The sequence below is a fragment of the Leopardus geoffroyi genome, chromosome E3 (assembly GCF_018350155.1).
Source record: "Leopardus geoffroyi isolate Oge1 chromosome E3, O.geoffroyi_Oge1_pat1.0, whole genome shotgun sequence".
NCBI classification, from domain to species: domain Eukaryota; kingdom Metazoa; phylum Chordata; class Mammalia; order Carnivora; family Felidae; genus Leopardus; species Leopardus geoffroyi.
The window spans coordinates 38913281-38936264 of NC_059340.1; the positions used below are offsets into that span (position 1 = coordinate 38913281).

At 54.5% G+C, this 22984-nt stretch overlaps 1 protein-coding gene across 5 annotated transcripts; it reads left to right on the forward strand.

Moving 5' to 3' along the window:
• The first annotated feature begins 1407 nt into the window (after positions 1 to 1407).
• Positions 1408 to 22875, forward strand: SLX4 (SLX4 structure-specific endonuclease subunit). 5 transcript variants are annotated; one of them, XM_045461434.1, is made up of 15 exons: positions 1408 to 1503; positions 3408 to 4111; positions 5518 to 5739; positions 7881 to 8070; positions 8963 to 9175; positions 11127 to 11335; positions 11430 to 11749; positions 12293 to 12533; positions 13008 to 13096; positions 13992 to 14138; positions 14950 to 15119; positions 16054 to 18248; positions 20406 to 20505; positions 21052 to 21372; positions 21849 to 22875. In XM_045461434.1, the coding sequence occupies exons 2-15, from the start codon at positions 3769 to 3771 to the stop codon at positions 22315 to 22317; spliced, it is 5229 nt and encodes a 1742-aa protein (XP_045317390.1). In that variant the 5' UTR covers positions 1408 to 1503; positions 3408 to 3768; the 3' UTR covers positions 22318 to 22875. The 5 variants fall into 5 exon arrangements, with proteins under 5 accessions (XP_045317390.1, XP_045317392.1, XP_045317389.1 ...); XM_045461436.1 differs by having other exon boundaries at positions 1422 to 1503; positions 20409 to 20505; XM_045461433.1 differs by lacking the exon at positions 1408 to 1503 and adding an exon at positions 1522 to 1952.
• Positions 22876 to 22984: the final 109 nt, after the last annotated feature.

Consider the following 22984-nt stretch of genomic DNA (forward strand, 5'->3'; position numbering starts at 1 on the left):
AGTGTTCACAGCAGCATTATTCATAATAGCTGAAGAGTGGAAACAGCCAAAAAGTTCATTAACTGATAAATGGATACACAAAATGTGGACTATCCATACAAGGGAATATTATTCAGCCACTAAAAGAAATGAAGAATCAATTCATGCTATGACATGGATGGACCTTAAAAACATATGTTAAGTAAAAGCCAGACAGAAAAGGCCACATACTGCACAATACCATTCATATAAAATGAAAAGAATAGGCAAATCCACACCAACAGTGGTTTCCCGGGGTCAAGGGGCTGATTGGTGGGGCTGGGGAAAGAGAGAATGGGGACTAACCGCTAATCGGTAGAGAGATTTCTGTTTGGGGTGAAAAAATGTTCTGGAATTAGCAGTGATTGGCACAACCTTGTGATTATGTGAAAAACCACTGAATTGTACAATTTAAAAGGGTGAATTTTGGGGACAACCGGATGGCTCAGTTAAGCGTCTGACTCTTGATTTTAGCTCAGGTCATAATCTCACGGTTTCTGAGATACAGCCCGGTGTGGGGCTCCCCAGACAGAGCGCATCCTGCTTGGGATTCTCTCTCCTCTGTCTGCCCCTCCCCCCTCGCTCGCGCTCTCTCAAATAAACTTTCAAAAAAGTAAATAAAAGGGTGATTTTTACGGTATGTACGTTATATCTCTAAACCCCAACTAAATATTCTCTTCCCTTCAAAGCTACTCCTTCCCCCGTGTTCATAACCTCGGTAAACGGAACCACATTCCGCTCAGACGCTCAGGCTAGAAACCTACAAATCTTAACGAGTCAAACAGAATTCTGAGTATTTGTCCATTCTTTCCACTCCAACTCCCAATGAGGGCGCCCTCATTTCTCATCTACATTACATTCTCCTAATTGGTCTCACTGCCTCCAGTCTTGCCTCTCCACAACCTTCCTCACGTGCATGAGGACGTCTCCCGAGGACCCAGGCCGGGTTGGAGCTCCAAGCACTACCACGAAACACACGCTCCTCCAACTTCAGCACGCGGGAACCCCTCAGGCTGCACATCTTCCGGCCCCCGATCTCTGGCACCAACCAGGCCAGAGGGGTGAGCGGCGCTCCCTCACGCGGCCACCACCTCCCGGCCTCAGCCCGCTCGCTACTTCGGGCAGGGGGCTCTCCCGCCCCAGCGGGCCGGCGCGCCCTGCGACGCTGAGTCCGAAGACATTTCCTGTGTCAACCGTGGTAGTGCCCTAAACTCACCCTGACTCTTCCTCAACACTTAAGAACCTTTACGAGGTGCCACGCACGCAAGCGACCACGCGAGCCTCGAGAGCCACCCTCAGCAGCACCCCGCCTCGCGGCGTCCGGAAACTATCGCAGCTGCGCGTCCGGGCCGCGAAGGACGACGGGAAGAGAACGTCCCGGACCTTTCCGCGCCTGCGCAGACGCAGTCCTCCGCCGGGGGCGCCGTTTGGCGCACGCGTAGGCGCGAGATTCTCCGTTGAGAAGGTGCCTCGGCGGCGCCGGAGGTAGGAGGAGTCGGGCTCTAGGGCCGGGAGTCTGCAGTTGGGAGAGAAGGTCCAGCCACCTTGGGCCCTTGCCGTTCTGGGTGGGAGAGAAGAGTCTTTCTCGCCCGCGGTGTAGAGGCAGGAGCCGCACTTGGTTGGAGGGCCTGGGGCAGCCTGAAGGGAGGACGGGTGGGCTGATCGGATACCCCGGGGTCGCGGCCCGGGCGTCAGTCCGACGATCGGAATTCGCCGTCTGGCTTAACAGCAGCCCGAGCCCTTGACAGCCCTTCCCCAGGCCGGGTCCCCCGCCCGCTTCCCTGGTGTCACCGGGTCGGGGGCAGCGGGAGGGCCCGCCCCGCACTGCCCATTCATTCCTGCAGCGGCGGGTACAAAGCGGAGTAGACCCAAGTCCCGACCCTCTGGAAACTTGCCGCTTCCTTCAGCAAGTACTGAGTGAGCACGTATAGGAGGTGGGCCGTCTTAGGGCTAGTATCCAAGGCAATGTGGAGACTCAGCGGGGTGTGGAGGGTGGGATTTGCTCTAGCTCCCCGCGTCCGACAGGCTCAGTTCAGGGGCTTCTCCCTGCAGCCTTCTCTCCCACCACGTTCTCTTCGCTCCCATGATACCAAACTCTTTGCCCTTAATTAATTCAGCAAATAATTGTCGAGCATTTTTTTTTTTTTTTTTTTACAATTCAGGTACTTCACCAGCCCAAGCGAATACGAAATAAAATAGATGAGGCTGTGCCCTCTTGAAATTTGAGCTGAGTAGGGGACAGATACTGAGTAAATGAATGAAAATGTAGGAGTTGATGCCCTGGAACCACGCTGCTTGGATATGATCCCAGCCCTGCCACTTCAAAGGCTGTGTGAACTTAAGCCAGTTCCTTATTCTTGTGCCTGACTCTTGCTGTAAAGGGATGACAATACAGTCTACCCAACAGGACTGTTGTAAGGATGACACGAGCTAGACTCGTAAAGCAGTTAGACCTGTGCCTGGCATACAGTAAGCATTCAATAAATGTTACCTGTTACAAACGATGGTAACTTGTGATAAATGCGATTGTGAAAACAGTGTGTGGTGACAGAAAATGATGGCAGTGGAGGGGGTCCGCTTGGATAAAGGATGAGGGGAAGCTTCTTTAAAGAGGTGACACACAAGATGAGAATGGGCCAGCCATGCAAAGTAGGTTACAGGTGTCCATGTCTGCTCACCTCCAGAAAAATAGGTGATTAATTGGATTACTCGGACAGTGGAGGTTGCAATATGGTATTTGAAATAAACTTTGTTACTGGGTCATTCGGTTTTGACTTCTGAATCCCACTAAACTGTGCCACTGTAAATAATCACACCCATAAGGCTCAGCCTTTGCAGTGGTCACCGTTCGAGTTAAGTTTGGGGAGCTCTTGCTTGGGTGAGAGAGGGTGGAAAAAAAGTGGCCTTCTTTTGATTTGGAAACAATGCTCATGTCAGTGATGAATGAGCCTCCTGTACTCTTGTCTTTTGTTTCTTCCTGAGTGTTGAAGCTCATATTTTCTTCATTCCTCTTGTCCCTCCCCTGCACATTAAGTTGTCTGTTGATAGGGCCTGAGGGATAGTTTTTCTGCATTTGATGATCATCTTGTTTCTGCGGTAACTGCCCTTCATGGGATTCATTCATTCCCCAGATTTCAGTAAAAACAACACTTTCAAGATGCTCATGGTCTTTCTTTGATGGGTTTCTAGATCCCTCCCCCTGTGTTGTGCTGTGATATCCTGAAAGACCATGAGTTTGTGTTCACCAGGCTGTACTTGAGTATTTGACACAGGTACTGTTACTCTGAGCACTTTGTCCATACTCTCCATCCTCTTGTACCTTCCTGGAAGGAAGGGCATAAAATGCAATGTCTGTCTAATTACATTTAGATGCTTTTGGTTTTCCACAGATGTGACATTGAATGAACCAATGTGCTTTATCACTATGGAGATCTTGGAGAATTGCCTGAGCATGAAGTTCATATGTATCCTACCTTGGAGGCATCTGTTGGACAGCAAAGGCTCTCAGATGTGAACTTTAAATGTGCTGCTTAACGCAGACTCTGTGTGAAGAAAGGCATTTAAATTCTGATGCGGGGGAAAGCACGACTTTTTGCTCAATTGTGCAAACTCTCCAGCTGTCCTAGTGAGAAGTAGAGAGCAGCCGTGATGGAGTTACAAGTCTGAAGAAGGCCCTGCTAGGCTTGTTCTTGGGTCCCCAGATAGACCTCAAATCTCTGAAGAATACTTGAGAGCCTTAAAGTTGGTCAGATGATGGATGAGTCAGACGATGATTTTAAGGAGCTCTGCGCCACCTTTCTCCAAAGGGTGAAAAAGAATGGCACCAAGGAAGTGTCGGGGGAAAGGAAGACACAAAAGGCCTCAAACAGCACTGAGACAAGTAAACCGAAAAGGACCAAACGAACTGCTACCAAGAGCAAAACCCTTCAAGGCCCCAGGGAGAAGAAAACTCGGTCTGGCAGCCAGGCCCCGAGGACTAAAAGGCAAGGGGCACCCAAGTGGCAGGAGAGCAAACCAGCTCCCCCTGAGAATGGAGGGGGAGGTGTGCCTGCCTCTGCTGTGCTCCAGGAGAATGTGCAGAACACCCAGACAGGTAACTGGGCCAGAGCCACGGGCAGTACGTTTCCAGAGAGGAAACCAGAGATGACTGTACTGTTTTACACCAGGAGTCAGAAAACTTCCTGCAAAGGGCCGGATAGTAAATTACTTTGGCTCTGCAGCCATGGTCTCTGTTGCAACTTCTCAACTCCCTAGGCAGTGTGTAAGCAAATGAATGGGCTGTGTTCCAACAAAACGTCATTAACGAAAACAGGCAGCCAGCCTGAGGACCATAGTTTGCTGACTCCTGTTTTAAACAGTGGTCAAATATAACCCCTTCATGAACTTTCTACATGATTATATTTGTGGCCCTCTGCTCTTTGAGAGTTTCCTAGTAATCTTTACATTATGTAGTTGACACAAGTTACATGAACGTGAAAATAATGCTGCTTCTCATTTTCTTGAATTTATTCCAGAGTGGGTAAGTTGCAATGGGGCCAGCCAGTTCATTTGGGCTGCTCAGAAGGCAGTAGGAAGCTGCCAGATGGGGTTTAAACCCCAAGAGAATCTTCAGGTCCTTCCTTTCTCCTCCAACACCTTTGTTCTTTTCTTTTCCTTTGTCTGTTTGAAGCAGGTTTCTTACCCTGCTGCCCTTGTTGTACTGAACCATATTGTGTATGTAGCAGGCCTTCTTCAAGCAGAGATGAGAACCAGCCTTGCATAAGATATTTGGGCTCCTGGGTTCTGTTTCTAAATATTTCTCACCTTTACTTCCTGATCTTAAGTGATATTTTTTACCTAGTGTGGTCAGCATGATCTCTCAATGGAGTGGTGGTAAACACTTAGCTGGCAGAGACCGTTGTAAGGCATCAGTGATGTTACCAAAACGTCGTTGGTCCCTCATGCACCCTTTGGGAGTCTAGCGAAAGCCACGCATGACTCCCCCAGAAAACCGCACCCCCGTGCACACCTGTGAAACTGGCATAAAACTGCAGGGCTTCATAGATCCCCACCAGAGGCCATCTGTGGACGCCAGGTCACCGAACTTATGACCTAGGAAGATCAAAATGTTTGTCTTTAATATTTCTTTAATAACAGCTTTAGAGAAAGAATTCACATTCTATAAAATGCACACTCTTCAAGCATACAGTCCAGTGGTTTTAGCGTACTCACAGAGCTGTGTAGTCATTACAACTCCGCAGTTTTTGAACATTTCCATCAGTCCAGAAATAAACCCTGTGCTCATTAGCAGTCACTCCCTGTTCCCCCTCCCACCAAAGATATTTGTGACAGGTCTATTTATATTCCTCCCAACGGAGGAATCACTCCTATTCACACTTGAGGGTTAAACTCAACCAGTTGGTAGAGGGCCCCTTGAGACTTGGGTCTAACCTGGATCTGGTGGAAGGCTTTGTTTCTCCAGCTAGAACACATGCCTGTGAATGTTTTCCTCCTTGCCAGAGGACGCTCGGGACAGCGACTCCCAGCCCCCTCCTTCCCATCTGACTGCGATGGGGCCCAGTCCCTCCAAACCCCGGACGGCCGAGCTCGTCCTGCAGCGAATGCAGCAGTTCAAGAGAGCAGATCCTGAGCGCCTGCAGCATGCTTCCGAACGGTGCTCCCTGGAGTCTGCAGTTGAAGAAAACCTCCCGAAGGGCCCTCGAGAGATGACGGCAGGGGACGGTATGATGGGAGTTTTACATCTTCCCCTCAGGGATAAGTTTTAACTCAGGGTGGGGGGCGGGGGAAGGGCAGGGCGGGAAGGAGCTGGCATTCCAGGAGTTTCTGGTGGGGGCGGGCTCTCTGCCCGGGATTGTACCTTGGCCATTCATTGTTGCTAGCCAGAGAATGAAGGGTCCCTTGGGTCATTTCTCACCTACCTTCTTTGACAAGATACCTCTCCCTCTTTTTATTTATTTTTATTTGTTATTTTTTAGAGAAAGAGAGTGTGAGTGGGGAGAGGGTCAGAGAGAGAGGGAGAGAGAATCTTAAACAGGCTATATGCTCAGCACAGAGCTTGATGCCGGGCTCCATCCCATGACCCTGGGATCATGACCTGACCCAAAATCAAGAGTCAGATGCTCAACTGACTAAGCCACCCAGATGTCCCTATTTTGGCTTTTTATTACGAAATTTTTCCCATGCACAAAAGTAAATATATATTACAATGAACCTCCATATCCTCAACCTGTATTTAACAATGAACATTTTGCCATCTATTTGTATGTCTCTAAGTGTACATGTTTCTTCTATACCATTAGAAAGGAAGTTCCAGACATCATGATGTTTCACCCCTCGATCTCCTACGTGATCAAAGTGTTGCTGCCACACCTAATTCCATAATTCTGCCTGGTGTCCGCTTCATATTAAAATGTCCCCACTTGTCCCAGGGACAGTTTTATAGCTGGTTTCTTTTTTTTCTGAATAAGGATCCGTTAGAACTAGATGTCCACAAACTGCATCTGCGACAGTTTAGTAATGTCTTAAAGTCTAGACCCTAGAATAGCCCCCTTGTCTTTTTCATGATTTTTTCATTAGTGCAGGACAACTGTGTTTTAAAATTTCCCACTTTTCTAGATTTATTTGCTCACGGTGTCATTTAACCACTTCCTGTAAGCCCTGTGTTGCATCACACGTGAGTAGACTGGAGTTCTGAGTGGCTCAGGGTTAAAATAGCTTGGCAACAACATTACAGGTGGTGTGCCCCAGGAGGCAGTCCCATTCTTTATCCCACAAACAACAGGAGCCCTCCTCCCTGGTGAAAAGACACACGAGGGAAAAAAATAGGAAGAGACTGCATAGATAGTCCTACAGCTAATAAATATGGAGTCTGTTGGTACCGACGTGCAGATTTCCCCTTGGGAGCACTGAGGATTCTCAGGCTACCTCTGAGGTCCACGCAGGCAGCGATGTGGCAGCTGCTGCGCCATCAGTCCCCACAGCACCAACAGGGTGCACAGGAGTTGCTCAGCTAGAACACGAGCTCGGCACCCGCCCTCCGTGGGACTTGGTGTTTCCATCGATCTTCACAGCAAAGCCAGTCATGCTGAGTATTCAGGAGACAGAAACCATTTCTTTGTTTAAAAAAAAAAAAAATAGGGCACCAAAATGAAGGATGATGTGTTTCTGGCTTTAGTGGAAAGAGCGATAGACTGTAGGAATATTCAAGGACTGAGGATTTGTGAAGTTCTCCAAGCACCTCCCTGTGAGTGCCAACGGTCTGCTCCAACAAATTCAGATGTGACAGAGGGCCGCGGCCGTGGCCCAGCCACCAAGAGCGCCATCTCCAGACCAGAACCAGTCAGTCCGTCCTTTGGTCTGATGCTGAGAAGGAGACTCACCTTTGAAGACAGAAAGGCATTTATTTCACTTTGACCTGTTTTTTCTAGGATGGGAAACAAAAGGTCCTAGCAGTAGGAAAGGCTGCACTTTGAAGAGAAAACCTAGATTTATTGGAATAGGAGCCTCGCAAGCCTGGAACGCCCGAGGCGGACTGTCGCAGAAATGGGGAAAACGGAAGGCGCGTTCTCCAGGACGCTGCTGCTCAGACGGTGGCCCTGACCTGTCAGAAATGCGGAATCTCAGGCCTCCCCTAGACCTGTGGGATGCAGACCTGTGCTTTAACAGGCTTCCCAGGGTTCTTCTGCACACTTGGGGGAGTTCCTGTTCCAGGGGCCCTGCTTACATCCACACTCACCGGACAGGGCGGGGCCGGGTCTGCTTTCTCCACACTCCACCCACTGCGGGTGCTCCGTGAGGCCTGGCAGGCGGTGCAGGGGTATGCAGGTGAGCTCGTCCTCACGGGTCTTCGTGCCTCTTCACAGGGTCGGGGCCCTGGCTCCCTGCCACAGAGAGTGACGCGGCGGTGGCCTTCGCCCTGCAGCAGGAGTTTGGGCAGGAACAAGCATCGTTACCTGATGAGAACCTGGAGGAGACAGGGTTGTTCTTCTGCCAGATCTGTCAAAAGAACCTCTCAGCCATGAACGTGACACGGAGGGAGCAGCATGTGAACCGGTAGGAATGGCCTGTCGCCTCTCTGTGGTCACCTCTCCCGTGGGTGTGACAGGTCCAGCGGAATCTGTGGTGGGAATCCGGAGACACCTGACCGTGACCATAGCACCTCAGTGTTGGCATCAACCTGTCCTTGCTGTTTTTTTACATAGCTTTATCGAGATGCCTTTCCCGTATTATACAGTTGATCCTTTTAAAATGAACTGTTCAGTGGCTTTTATTTATTATGTCCAGAGTTGTGCAACCGTTACCACAATTTTAGAGGATTTTTACTCCTCCAAAAAGAAACCCTGTACCCATTAGCACTCACTCTCCCTCCCCACCCCCACCAACGCCCACCCCAAGCCCCTGGCAGCCGCTCGTGCACTTTCTGTCTCTGTGGATTTGTCTGTTCCGGACGTAAGTGGAATCACACAAGATGGAGCCTTTTGTGTCTGGCTTCTTTCACTCAACATACTGTTTTTGTGGTTCATGCAGGTTGTAGCAGGGATCAGAATTCTGTTCCTTTTTACGGTTGAAGAATGCCCCATTGTATGCATAGACCATGTCTCATTTATCCATTCTTCCGCTGGCTGGCGGGTGAATGTGTTGTTTCTACGTTTTGAATATTGCGAATAGAGCTGCTGTGAGCGTGTGTTTCGGGTATTAGCTTGAATGTTTGCTTTCAGTTCTTTGGGGTATATACTTAGGCGCGGGATTGCCTCCGTGTAACCTGTCCTTGCCTTCTTCAGCCGGCTTTGCTAACAGATCCCTAAATGTAGGGGTTCGGAGGCTGAGCAAAGGCCGCGTGGGGGAGCTGGCTGTGGCCCGCAGCATGTCCGTGCTGACGTGGACGCAGGTCTGCTACAATCCACGTTACCAGGGAGAGCGTTCTGTGTTCACCGTCTTCCGCCAGGTGCTTGGATGAGGCTGAAAAGGCACTGGCACCCACCACACCACGGATCCCCGAATGCCCGATTTGTGGGAGGCCGTTTCTCACCCCGAAGAGCAGAATCAGTCACCTGAAACAGTGCGCGGTGAACATGGACGTGGGCCCCCAGCTCCTGCTCCAGGCCGTGCGGCTGCAGACGGTTCCACCGGAGGGGGCCTGTGGCACACTGGCATCAAGGTGAGTCACATGAAAAGGAGGAACACCACAGAAATGCTTTTTTTTCTGTTTAAAGCCTTTTGTAGTGTTAGAGAACAATGGAACCCTAGACCCCTCCCTAGATTCTGGAAACGAAACATTTGAGAAGGAAATCAGGCACAGTGCCCACTAGCATGGAGAGGAGACAGATTCTGTATCCTCGAAGGCTTTGAGATGGTCCACACGGGTGTGTCTACGCAAAGGACTGGCTGGAGTGGTTTCCTGCAGGGCCTCTCTGAGCTTTTTCCATTCTCAGCATCCTGTGGTCGGTGCCCTCTGGGGCAGTGAGGAATTCGGTAGCCCACTGTCCCGTGTCTGTGTCCCGTGTGCTGTGGAACAGCTTCCACCTCCACGCGGTCCGATTCTCACACCATCAACGTTAAAGGACTCAGCATCGTTCAAAGAGTTGGCAAGACAGAAGCACAGGCCTTTTTGTTAATGTGCATGAATTAAATACATAAGTGTCACAATAAGAGGCCTGCACGTAGCTTGAAACAAGTCCTTGGTGTGCAAACCACAGGTACACGGGCAGCTCAGCTCCCCTGCACCTTGCCCCTGCCACGGTGGACGCCGACATTACAGGGAACAGTCTAGTGCCGGCCCTGGACTCCTGCAGGTTTGGGACTTCTTTCCTTTGACAGCTGTCAAGAGCAAAGGGAAGGCCAAGGGCGTGGCTCTGTTTGTCCTGGCCGATGTCTTGCACACAGGTTATGGGCATCCGAGCTGGGCCAGTGGTGGGACTGGGGTGGGCAAAAGTCAGTTCTTAGCTGGTGAGCCTGTCTATATTGTAGCACATCAACAGCAGCATCTCAGAATTGGAAGCTTTAAGGACCTAGCATCGATATTATCTAAGCCATTGTTGTCTTTCAGTAGGACTGGATGACAACTACTTACTCAGATGAAATATATCTGCTTTTTAAATACTTCCAAGAAGAGACACAAGATGTGTGTGGGTCCTTCTAGAAGGTTGTTAAAGTAGAAAATGACAGCCGATGGACACCCTCACTGAGGCTTTGAGACTCACCTGCCCTAAGGCCAAGCCTGGTGTGTGTGGAACTCTGGGTAGTGGATACTGGGATGGCCCCTTTCTCTCTGGGGGGCTGTGGTTATCATGTGGGGTTCCCAGGAAGTTGAACCAAATTAGGGCTTGTGTAGATCTTCCGAAGTGATATCTGAGATTCTTGAGCCATCCCTGGCCCAGGGGAGAGCATGAGCTTCTCTGGAAAGACCAGAGGTACCTTCCAGAGCAGCCCCACAGCTGGGTTTGCGCTCCCGGTCTCTCCCTCACCGTTGCCCTCCTATTTCTCACTCAGCCTGTTGGGATTCACCAGGCAGTCTGCGTTCTCCAGCCAGAAAGTCCTTTAAGTAAATCTCCTCCAAGCTGGCTGACCATGTTGGTGGTCTAAGCTGGGAGTCCTTTCCTTCAGACCTTGGACAGAGGCTCTGCCCACGGGCCCCTGCAGGAGGGGAAGGGATCCTTCCGTGGCCAGTGTGGCCAAGGGACTGCCTGAGGGGCATCTGAGGTATGGTTGGGCAGAAGTTGGTGGAATCCAGGAAGCTGACTCAGAGCCGTCGAATGTGGGCTCCATTGGCAGGGTCTGGCCACACGGAGCATGTGCAGGTACCATTTACGGCTTTGTACGTCTGCCAAGAACTCAGCTGCGTAGCATCACATGGAAGGTCCCAGAGCCTCTGCTCTCCGGGCCGCAGCGAACGTGGCCCAGAATCACTTGAGCTTACACAAGGCAACAGGATGAGTACAGCGAATGCCCAGAGCAATTGACGCCTCTGTCTGATGAGTTCACATTTATCCCTTTTCTCTCCTGACCAGAGACTAGAAGGGGTCCAGGCCTCTCTGGTCCAGCGGGGACCACCTCAGAAGAGGAAGCGCTCACACTTCCGGCCTCACTAACCTGTTTGGCTGTCTTTTAAGCTTCAGCCATCAGGCTGGAGGTGTGAAGCGGAGGGGAGCCACCAACCAGAAGGAGCTGCAGAGGAAGCGGAGGGTCACCAAGCCCGAGGCGCCGTCCGAGGACTTGCTGGTGGCCATGGCCTTGTCCCGGTCTGAGATGGAGCAGGAGGCTGTGCCAGCGGTGCTCAGACTGGGAAATGCCTTTTCTGAGAGGATAAGACTGGGAGCAGGTAGGCGCATCCCTGCGGGGGGTGGCTGTCCACGCTGCTGGCCGAAGGTGACTGCGGCTGGGCCTCGTGACCCTTTGCTTCTGTTTACCTCCAGAAAAGAAGAGCCGCAAGAGGAAGGCGCCTGTTTCCCCTCCCCCATTGTTAGTCCAGGACCCGGAGACCATGGGGAGGCTGACGGCGGATAGGGTGGCCCAGCTCTTTGCCGAGGAGGTGGAGGAGCTGTCCAGCACGCCGCCGCTTCCCACGAGCAGGATTCTAAAGGAAGAGCTGGGAAAGGCCGGTCGGTGTCTGCGGCCACCTGGAAGGAAGCAGAACTTTCTGTGGGAAGGCAGCGCCCTGACTGGAGCCTGGGCCCTGGAAGCCTTCTACACGGCAAGCCTGGTCCCTCCCATGGTGCCCCAGCGGCCTGCAAAGGTGCGCCCTCCCCTCTGGGCATACGGGGGGCTCTGGGGAGAGGCCAGCAGCTCCAGGAATGCAGCACTGGTCATCAACAGAAAGTCTGAAAAGGAAGGAAGGGTAGGAAGTTGAGGGGCATTGACTGTAGCATGTTTCTGTGTGTAGGAACTGATGGCTCTCCTGGGAAGAACTGGCCAGTTTCCCACATGTATCCTGTCCCTGGAGAGTGTGACTGAAATGCAGTCCAGGACCCCACCCCCGGGAGGGCTGGTATAACCCACGTATGGTGGGGCCCAGGAACCAGCCTGATGCAGGTGTGCCTAGAGTCACTAAGCTTGAGGCCATTTAGATGACGTTAGGAGGACAGGGCCTTCAGGAACCTTCCGCAGACATAGATGCAGCAGGCATGGCCTTCACTGTGACAGAGAAGTCCGTTGATAGATGGTGAGGGACAAAAGCTTCACAGGGTTGCTCTGGGCTGTGGCTGGCACTCTCAGGGATCCTCTGCGTGGCGGCTTCTGCAGTAGCCATTTGGTCACTCGGCTTTCTGACTTCTTTCAGGCTCTTACACAGGAGCCCATGCTCCTCCCAGGGCTGCCTGACCAGCCAGAGCTGGGAGTGCAGACGCCACCTGCTGTCCCCAGTGCCCACCCTGCAGGCCACAGCCCCAGGAGCCCAGGCCCCTCTGCCAGCCAGAGGGAGCACCAGGCCCTGCAGGACCTTGTGGACCTGGCGGGAGAGGGGATGAATGCCAGCCCATGGCCCTGCAGTGGGGGACCAGCCAGCCCGGGAGGGGTTGCAGGTGAGACACCGGATGGGACACCTGGGCCAGACCCTCCCTCCCCCCCCACCTGCCCCCCGCCCCGGCCATGGCTGCAGCGTCACTGGCTAGTCCTTGTGACGTGGTGATAGCTGCTCAGACCTGGGGGTCTCTGGCTTGTCCGCATAAGATGGGGAGAATGCGGTCTCTGTAAGTGCTTTCCTTTTTTCTCAGATGAATGTCGTGTTGGTGAGTCTGTCACAATGACCTTAAACTTTAACCCAGAACACAGCCCTTTTCCCAGAGCAAGAGACCTGCAGGCTGCTTGTGTCTATTTCACCACCCTGTACATCTGGGTGAGGGTGTAAGACCTATCAGTAGGTGGTTCACTTCGGGGAAGAAGCCCTCAGGTGACAAGTACCTCCAGGGTACCTCTGGGGTCAGCCGGCTGACAGGTGATGCCTGGAGACTGACGTTGCCAGACGTGATGTTCTTTTAACCTGTGAATTCTCTCAGGGATGGATTTGTCACCCACTGGCCTTCCACTGACTGGGTTTATCCCGCCATCCCAGGAAGAGCAGCTGGAGAGGGGCGGCCAAACTTCGGTAAGGACCGGGCTTCTCCCTGCGGGCCGGGCAGCCTGGCCCTGCTCCCGACCCTGTGGTCCTGGCCACTGAGTCAGCTCACTGTCTCCAGACCCTTCCACAAGTGCACTGGACCCTCACTGGCCTTTGAGCTAAGCCAGGCAAGAGACCACAGGAGTCTCCTGTCCCCTCTAGGGTTCTGCCACGAGGCTTCTGTCCCTGTCGTCACTGCACTCTAGGGTACCACAGTAGCCAAGCCCCGGGAGCCTGCTCTGTCCTGAGAGCCCACAGGGATCACCGCTGCTCTGTGAGGGGCTTCGTTCCCTAAACTTTCATTCATCTGTTCAGCATCTACTGTGCCCCTCTGACATCAGGTCCCAGGCTGGCCACCGGATAATGGTTCTCGTTCCCTGTTGGTGACGCTGGGTTGGAAGTCGGGTTTTCGTTAGAGAGGATGTCATCCTGTTAGTATATCGGTATCAGCCAAACCCTTCACACCACGGTCTACCTGATGACCGTGGCACGGGGTCGGAGAAGGGACTCGGAGCTCCCGTCAGCCCGGTACCTGAATGGTGAGGGCTCAGGATCCTTGCCTGTCACATCGGGCCGCACACGGTGTTTATGAAGCACTTAGCCCAACGTGCACCCTGCTCACCCTGCTCGGCCACGGCTAATGCCTCATCTGCAGCTCTCTTGCAGCCGTCATGCCTCCACTTGCTTGTCCCCCGCATTGTGGGCCAGGGGATTCCGGGTAATGGAGAACTCGAGCAAGAAGCTAGCGTGCTGTCCCATGTTGTTGAGAGCCTCAGGGTGATAACAGGTGGAACCCGGCGTGCGAGCCTTGTGGACAGGAGCTCGAGGCACCCCTAAAGTTGGGGAACTTGCTGTTAGCCCGGTCTGCTCCCCCTCCTTCCAGCTCACCCTCAGTTTGCTGCTGGCTGACTTCAGAGCCATGGTCAATAACCCACAGCTGAGCGACATCCAGCTTCAGACAGACAGCGGGGAGGTGCTTTACGCCCACAAGTTCGTGCTTTATGCCCGCTGCCCCCTTCTCATGCAGTATGTGAGTATGTCCCCTCTCCCCACTTCTCCCTTCCCCCGCTTCCTCTCCTGCCCCTCCCCTCCTTCCTTTCTCTCCTTCTCCACTCCTCCCCCTCCCCTCTTCCCACCCCCCCTCCGCCTCCCCCCCCCCCGCCCCCTCCTCCCACCTCTCCCCCACCCCTCCCATTCTGGGTGCTCTCTTATGCTCCCTTCCACTCTGTCCAGGCTCTCCCTCTGTCTTCCCACCCCCTTCACTCCCCTCCGCACCCCTCCTCCCTGCCCACGCTCTCACCCGTCTCTCCGTCCTCTCAGTTATACTTCACGGAGAAGACCTTTTTGAGGTTAGGAAGCAGTATGAGGAAATGAACTGAGGATTGGGAAACATCAGATTTCTTGATTCACTGAATGAAAATCCACTTTTCCCCAGACTTTTTTCCTTTTCCTCTGTGTCTGTAATTATAAAGTCATCCTCGACCTCTTGAAGGTTGAGCTGCTGACAAACGTTTCTGCACTGACCCGCACCGACACGCATTTAACTTGAACGTTGTGTCGCAGGATCCAGGAAGCTACTATCGGCCTCTCCCAGAAGGTTCTAGTGCCTCTGATGTGTCTGTCGAGAGGGAAACGACCGGGTGCTTAAACACCCATCATGGTCTGCTTTTATCAACGGCGAAGTCCTATGGCCTGACCACAGAGCCTGCAGGGCAGACTGGCGCGACACTGGCTGACGCTGGCACCGGGGAAAGGCTGTGGGGAGGAGGGGCCCCCTCTGTGTGGTCCCCGAGTCAGGCTCGTGAGGTCGGTAAACCTCCTGTATTCTCCTTCGTTTTCAGGTGAACAGCGAAGGCTTCTTCGCCGTGGAGGACGGCGACGTGAAGAGCCAGCGCGCGCTGCTGGGTGGCGTGAGCGCCGAGGCTGCCCGTGCGCTCCTGCACTATCTCTACACCGCGGACCCCGGCGTGCCTCCCCGGCTGGTGCCCGGCCTGAGCGCTCTGGCCCGCAGGTCCGATCGTTCTTCCTGTTTACTTCACAGCGTCTGACGCTAACTGCCAAGGAGTAGCAGGTTGACGGCTCACAGGAGGGCCAGGGCTGTGCCCTCTCTGTGTTAACCCCAGGTCTATGCTCAGTGGTGACCTCACCTGGGATGTACTGACTGGAAGTCTGGCCAGAGCGGGCGCTCGCGAGAGAGCCCAGCCCTGGTGGAGGACGGCCTCTGCCGAGTCACGTGGCTTGGAGCTCCCTGGGTGTGATGGGGGTGGTCCTCAGCTGCCCCAAAGCCCTGCCACTCCTTGGCCGTTCCACCACAAAAGCCTAGTGGTGGCCGTCCTTTCCCAGGTCCCAGAAAACAGAAGCAGCTAGGATGCGTAGTTTAACTCCCGCGGGCTCGCACCTAGTCCACGCAGCAGCCGGGAGGGGCAGCGTGCATTTCCACAAAACGAGGGGAACCGTGTCCATCCGAGGCCGTGTCAGCCCTCGGGTGCGTCCTTGGGAGAGGACCAGCCTGCCCCTGGGGTTCTGAGTGTGCCAGTCAGACCACAGAGTGTTCAGGGACACGGCAGGTGGTGCCCCCATCGCCCTGGCTGACCTGTGACGGGTTCGCTGTCTTTGGTTTGCATCGGTCCAGAGCTCCGGGTGCCTCTCAGGGCAGCTCCAGCCGGGCCGCACCACCAGCTGCTGTCCTCCAGCTCGGCTCAATGCACCTTCCTGTTTGCGCAGCGGAGTCCAAGATCCCTTCCTTAAAGTCCCTGAGTTCCTTCTAGAGCTGAGTGGTGTGTGTGGGGCAGGGGCTGCTGGGTGCAAGCATGGGCGCCGTCTGGAATAGAGCAGGGAAGAGGCCAGGACTGAGTCAACGGCTGTCCACCCCATGACCCTCACCTGTGCCGGGGCACCGGCTGCTGCCTCTGTGGGGTAGTGATGCGTGGCGTTTCCTGTTGCAGGTTCGGCGTTAGCGAGCTTGTTCTTCTGTGCGAACAAGAGCCTGATGTGATGGGTTCAGAGGACAGGCCACGGAAGGAGAAGGAAGACGAGGACTGTGAAAGCCGGGCGGAGAACTTCCAAGAACTCTTGAGGTCCATGTGGATAAAGGAAGAGGAAGAAGCAGAGGCTTCATTGAAATCCGAGGGCTGTGAAGAAGACAGAGAAAAAGTGGGTGAGGCAGAAATGGACGAGATTTATGAATTTGCAGCCACTCAGCGCAAGCTGCTCCGGGGGGAGAGCACTCCAGAGGTCAAGGAAGAAACGGACCGGTTTGGGGAGGATGGTCCCTCGTCTGCACAAATCTCATTAAGTGTTCAGGTTCACGAACAGCCGGAAAATGCAGAAGAGATGGAACTGTGTGACCAGAGAAGAGATGAGGCCCCAGTCAAATGGAAGAGCGTGGGACCGTCCACGCCCCTGCGACTCAAGGGCCATGGTGCAGATGTAGAGACAGCAGGGTCCCCAGAGGAAGCACCGGGGCGTCCCGGCTCCTCTCGCCCCTCTCGGGGCGGCCGGACAGGGAGAAAGGAAGGTGCGTTTTGGTGCTCGGCTGCTGCTGCCGCTGAACAGCCCTTTTCATCGACTCCCAGAAGATGCCCTGAACCGTCGCAGACAACAAGTGAGCTCCAGGAAGACAATGGCACGGCCACGAGAAAGGGGGTGGAAAGTCCTTGTACCCCTGCCCACCGGCAGGCACCCCCATTGCGCCCGTGCCTGTCGAAGCTCCTTCAAGGCAGGAGTCCTGGCCGGCCACGCCCTTGCCCTCGCCCTCATCACACCGGCCAGTCGCCCAGCGGAGCTTCTAGGGCAGCCTCCCAGGACTCACCATCCAAGCAGAGGAGGGGCAGGAGCCTCTGCAAGCTACTTAAAGATCCAGGCCTTCAGAAAGGCAAAGAACGTGGTTCCTTGTTGGAATGCAGAAATAAAGGGGCTCCGGTCTCCCCAGAAAAATCTCCATCCATTGACCTCACCCAATCAAAACCTGGTCATTTGAGCTCCCGATCTCAGAATACTCCATCCAGCAAGAACACAGAAGATGAGATTATCCTTTTACTGGACTCCGATGAAGAGCTGGAGCTGGAACAAACCAAAACAAAGTCAGTTCTTAATGGTCCCCTGGAAGAAAGGAAAGCGCTAGAAGTTAGCACCAAGTCTTCTGAGCTGTTTTCCGTCATCGACGTTGATGCAGATCAGGATTCTTTCCAAAGCCCACCACAAAGAGAGGCGGAACTGCTGTGTGGGGAGGAGAGGCCGCCAGGGAGCCAGGGCTCGGGGGAGGGCAGAGGGACCCCTCAGCTGTTCTGTGACCCCGAGAGCGGCCCTGAGGAGGACAGCACCACAGACGCCTCATGGCTGGTGCCCGCCACCCCCCTGGCTAGCAGAAGCCGTGACTCTTCATCCCAGACCCAAATAACAGGCCTCAGGTCCAGGGCTTTAGTGGATCACATGGCCCAGTTGAAACCCTGGGCCTCCCTAGAAAACAGGGATAGACCCGAAGCTGCAAATACGTGTTCGACAGCCAGGCCCCAGATGTCACCACCGCACTTGGGCCCCATCATTGCAGGAAGCCCCGACAGCAGGGGCCCATGCAGTCCCCACCCCGGGCGCCTCCAGCACTTTGCTCTTCTGGCGGCCTGTCCCATCTCAGGGGGCCTCGCCGATTCCACGGGGCGGCTCCGGAAGCGCTCGCCCCTCGGGCCCAGCCTGCTGAATCAGGCCACCGCGAGTGAGGTAGTGGAGGTGGAGGACAGCGAAGACGAGCGGGAGGTGGCCAACAGCAGCCCCCTGCCGGACAACGACCCTCCGATCCCTCTTGACGACTGCCACTGGCACGTGGAGCCCCTCTCTCCGATTCCGATCGACCGCTTGAATCTTGAGCTGACGGGGCCCCTGAGCACTAGTAGTCCCAGCGGTTATGGCCACTCCCCGGCCCTCTCGGGCACCACCCCCATCCGAGGAAGCCTTGCCGGCCAAAGAAAGGCTCCAGAGAAGTCCCCTCGGGCCGGCTCGCCTGGGAGCAGCAGGCAGAGCTTTCTGGACTCCGCTCTGTGGGACCACTGGGATGAAAAAGAACAGACGTCTCCAGAGCTCCTTCCTGCGGCCCAGATGCCGGGTGCTGATGAAGCTCAGAAATCAGAAGGGTTAGAGACGCCAAGTGAGTAGCGGGGGCGGGCTGGGGCACGGGTGGGGGTAGTTGTCTCTTACACTATTTTACACTAAGGGGCTGGAGGGGACGGTGAAGACAGCGCAGGGCCGGCTGAGCCCTCCCTTCCGCCTCCCGGCTCAGGGACAGCGGGCTTGCTTCCAGAGTACCCCTTAGCCAGTTCGTATCCTTGCCTGGGTCCTGTGGCTCCCCTGGGCTCGAGTGAAAATTGCTGTCTTTGGACCCTGCTCGGGACTACTGAGCCAGCACTTCTGAAGGCCGACACGAACACCTCAGGTGCACCTCGGAATCGGCCAAGCGGGGTTCCTCCCGAGGTGAGACAGAGCTGCCGTGCCGAGCCCGCAGCTCCACTCCTGTGAGCACGTCAGTGGAAGTGCAGTCAGGACCGAAACAGATCCTCGTACCCAAAGTGTTCACGGCAGCCTGGGAAATAACCCAGGCGTCCCTTAGCTGATGTGCGGGGGTAAAGGCAATGCAGTCCCATCCACGCAGTGGGGTATTATCAGCCACAGAAAGGACAGAAGTACTGACCTGGTACGTCATGGATGAACCCTGAACACACGATGCTCGGTGAGAGACCAGAGTCACAGGAGACCACATGCTGTGTAATTCCATTTCCGTGACACGTCCAGAGGAGACACCTCTGTTAAGACAGGAGCAGACGAGCAGTTGCCGGGAGCGGGGGCGCAGAGAGAATGGGCAGCGTGCTGGGTACGGAATTGCCTTTTCGGGGTGACGAAGATGCTTCGGAGCTAGATAGAGGTGGGGGTGGCACTGCACTGGGAATGTCCAAAGTGCCTCTGGATCGTTCACTTTAAAATTACATGTGAATTTGCATCTCATTGAAAAAAACAAGAGGTGGGCAAGTGGGGGAGGTCCTTCCTCATCCACCAGCCCCCCCCCCCCGTGGGGGGATGCCGTTTCCCAGCTCATTTCAGTCAGAGTCCCCCGTGCCAGTCCCTGAGGTGTTGCCGCCCACCCTGTCCCCTGCCGGGCGGATCCTGGGAGAGCCGGGAAGGGCGGGGTTGCACCAAGCACTGGCTGGTAGCATGGAAGCAGCCTGCGGACAGAGCGTCTGTGTGCGACCCGGTGTTTCATTTCCTCCTAAAACCCGAGACCATCTAGGCCTTGTTGACCAGCACTCCCAGCATTGAATGGACTTGAGAATTGCCTGGAGAACGTCTTAACACATACACGGCCAGGCCCCACCCCACAGGTCTGGGGCTCGGCCAAGAATTTGCATCTCTAACCAGCCAGTTCCCAGGTGGTGCTGTGAGAACCACTGCAGGAGACATCAGACCGGGGGAAGGGGGGGGGGGGCCCTCAGTCTGAATTTGAGGCGGGCTTCCACGAGGTGACAGGCTTTCTCAAATTATACAAAGACTTTTGTGCTTTTTTTCAGGAGACAGCCTGTTTTCATTGGAGTCTCAAAGGACTCCAAGCTCATAAAAAGGATAAGAACCAAATATATTCCTAAGTTGTCCCGTTTGTCTTTAAAATACTGACTTCTTTTCTAAAATAACAGCTTTATTGAGCTGTTATTTACACACCATAAAATTTACCCTTTAAGATGTATAATCCAGTGGTTTTTAGGACATTAACAATGTTCTGCAACTGTGAGGGGCTGGGTAAAACGGGAGGGAGAGTGGGAGGTGCAGGCCTTATTCCCAGGACGAATGAGTAAGTCCTGGGAATAAAACAGCACAGGGAACAGTCAGTGGTCTAACAGCGCACGGTGATAGACAGTAGCTACGAAACAAAAACGAAACCATACCCCTCGGTGGTTTTAGTACATTAACAGTGTTCCGCAAGCATCACCATGAATCCCAGAACATTTTCATCATCCTGTCAGCAGCCACTCCCGCTGCCCCTTCACCCCAGCCCCTGGCAGCCATGAATCTGCCTTCCTCCCTGTTCCCGCAGCATCGGCATCGCACAAGGGCTGTGGCCCTCATCACGTGCCGTGCGATGCTTTCCGAAAAGACACAATTCTAGACTCAAACGATGAAGGGGTGAACGTACTGCTCTCATGCACGACGGTGGCTAGGCTTCCTTCGAAGGCAGGATTTCTCTTGGTGATCCTACTGAGCTCAAAAGAGGTAAATCCAGGTCCCTTGTGCTGATACGTGTTTCTTTTGTTCTACCTAGAAGGTGCTCATTGGAAGAACTTGCCCCCGAAAGTGCCCATAACCCCAATGCCAAGGTATTCCATCATGGAGACCCCGGTACTGAAGAAAGAACTGGATAGGTTGGTGTTGTTCTTGAAAACTTGCTCCTGAGTGGTCCACTCCCTCCTGTGAGCGTCCAGGCTTTAGTGAGGCCGGAGATGAAGGTCCTGCTGTGGGGCTGTGGTAGCAGGAGCCGCTGGGGGTGGGAGAGTGTGTGACGTCTGGCTCTCCACACACTGTTCCCGGAGAAGTTAAGAGAGGAGACTCGTCAGGTGACCCATCGGGTGACAGGTCTCCATGAGCCATGTGGATGGAAATGGGACACTTGCCTTAACAGTCTGAATAAGGAGATCTGATTTTTTAAAAGAACATCAAAACTATCACATCCCAATCAATGCTGCTCCTCACCTTGGGCACAGAAGGTGTTCTCACTACCACCATCGCTCAGAACCTGGGAATGGCCCTTCTGGAATATTCTTCAATGTAAGCTCAGTTGGCCTGCAGAGTAGACATCTCTGAATGCTCACAAAAGTCAGGCATTTAAGATTTCAGTTACACAAAGCCATTAATTTAATTTGTTGGTAACTGTTTGCTCTTTGCTGAAGTTCACCTGTTTCCCCATTCAGGTTTGGCGTCCGCCCTCTACCCAAACGCCAGATGGTCCTGAAACTGAAGGAGATATTCCAGTACACTCACCAGACTCTGGAGTCAGACTCCGAGAATGAGAGCCAGTCCTCACGGGTGCTCCTGGAGGTGCCTCACAGCCAGACCCAAGCCAGCAAGACGTCCAAGGGCTCCTCTCATCAAGAGAATCCTCCTGGTGGAAGCCTCCCTCCAATGAGCAGGGAGGAGCCTCCAGGCTCTGATGGTGACGCCCAGCTCCCAGCCTCCCAGGAATCAGTGGCCTCCTCTGTGGACAGCAGTGACGGGTCCTTTAACTCACAAAGGTAACGGGACCGAAGGACAGGGTGAGTGGCTTCATAAGTCTTCCAACCAGTGGGTCCGTAAGTTGGCAGAAGCAAGGCCTAATGCCGATGTTGAGAAGGCCCAGCTGCTTTCTGCATTTGAAGTGTAGGAAACCCAGCTGGGGTTACGGGCAGTCCCCTGTGAGCCTCGTGAGCAGACCTCTGGGGCTCCCATATCCTTGCCCTCAGGATGCTCTCGTGAGGGGGCGGGGCTGGCCTTCCCGGTAGCACCTGTTGGTGCCGGAAGTAGATTCTGGCAGAGGGTAGGATCCTGCCCCTGCCGCAGCAAGAATGACAGGATTGCAGCGGCCTGGAGCTTCCTGCCGCCCTGGGAGGTCATCCGTGCCATGTGTTGGGCTCTGCAGGGACACAGAAACGCTCTTTCCCTCAAAGAGACTCCTGGTCTCGGGGTGCTGGAGAGGAGGGTCACAAAATGTTTTTTGTCTGGTTCTTTGCAGTTCTTCCTGTGAGTTTGGAGTGGCCTTTGAGTCTGCAGGGGATGAAGAGGGTCAAGAGGAGATAAGTGCATCACAGACAGCTGCCCAGGCGGCAGCCACGGAGGAGGCAGTGAGGCGCTACATCCGCTCCCGGCCGGCCCTCTACCGCAAGGTCCTGCTCTATCAGCCCTTTGAGTTGGCCGAGCTGCAGGCCGAGCTGAAGCAGCATGGCATCCGCATGGCCCTGGGGAAGCTGCTGGATTTCCTGGATGCCCACTGTATCACCTTCACCACCTCTGCGGCCCGGAAGGAGAAGCTCCAGAGGAAGAGGCGGCAGCCCGTGGCCAAGAAGAAGCGGGGCAGGGCCGCGGGCCGGTCCACCCCTCCCCACCCGCAGCCGTCCGCAGCCTGTGAGCGTCTGCAGCCCCCCTCGGCGAGCCAGGTCTCCACGGGCGTTTCGGGGCCTGGGGACCACATCAACCCCCCGTGAAAGTGACGATGGCACCGAGTTGGGTCAGCTTTCCCCAACTCCGTTTCCACGGGCCTCAGGGCCCCAGCCCCTTCCTCTTGTCAGTGCCCATGGTTTGTCTCCCTTTGTCTCCCTGTGACCCCGCCGTGGGTGGCCGCCAGCTAGCCAGGACGAGGTCTTTCGGGTACAGGGTGTCCTCGTCCTGAGGTGGACATCCAGGGCCAGCTTGCCCTTGCCCTGCCTTCCTTCTCGACACTTGGCCATAGTCCCAGCCTCCACCAGCAGACCAGGTGCCCACAAGCCTGTCACTGCCACATGTTAGGTGCTCTGCTGGCCCACCCATCCCGCCTAGATACCTGTCATAGTCACCAGCAGTCTCCAAACTGGGCAGTGCGGGCGGGCCCGGCTTTGCCGGGTATGTGGGGGAAGCTATCTCCAGCCTCAGGAGCGGTGTGGAGTATGGGTGAGGGCCAGAAAAGAGGAAAGGTCTGGGTCTCTACATCCGTGTGAATGCCTTGTCTGTTTTAAATACGGTGCAGTCCATTTTATATGATGTGCAATAAAAACAAAAAGGCTGTATAAAAAGTTTCCAGATACTACACTCTAGAAGGATGAGGGAAGCTGGCTGGCAGCTGCCCCCACACCCACGTCTGCAGGTCTCTGTGACAGTCCTTCATTGCGAGGGGTG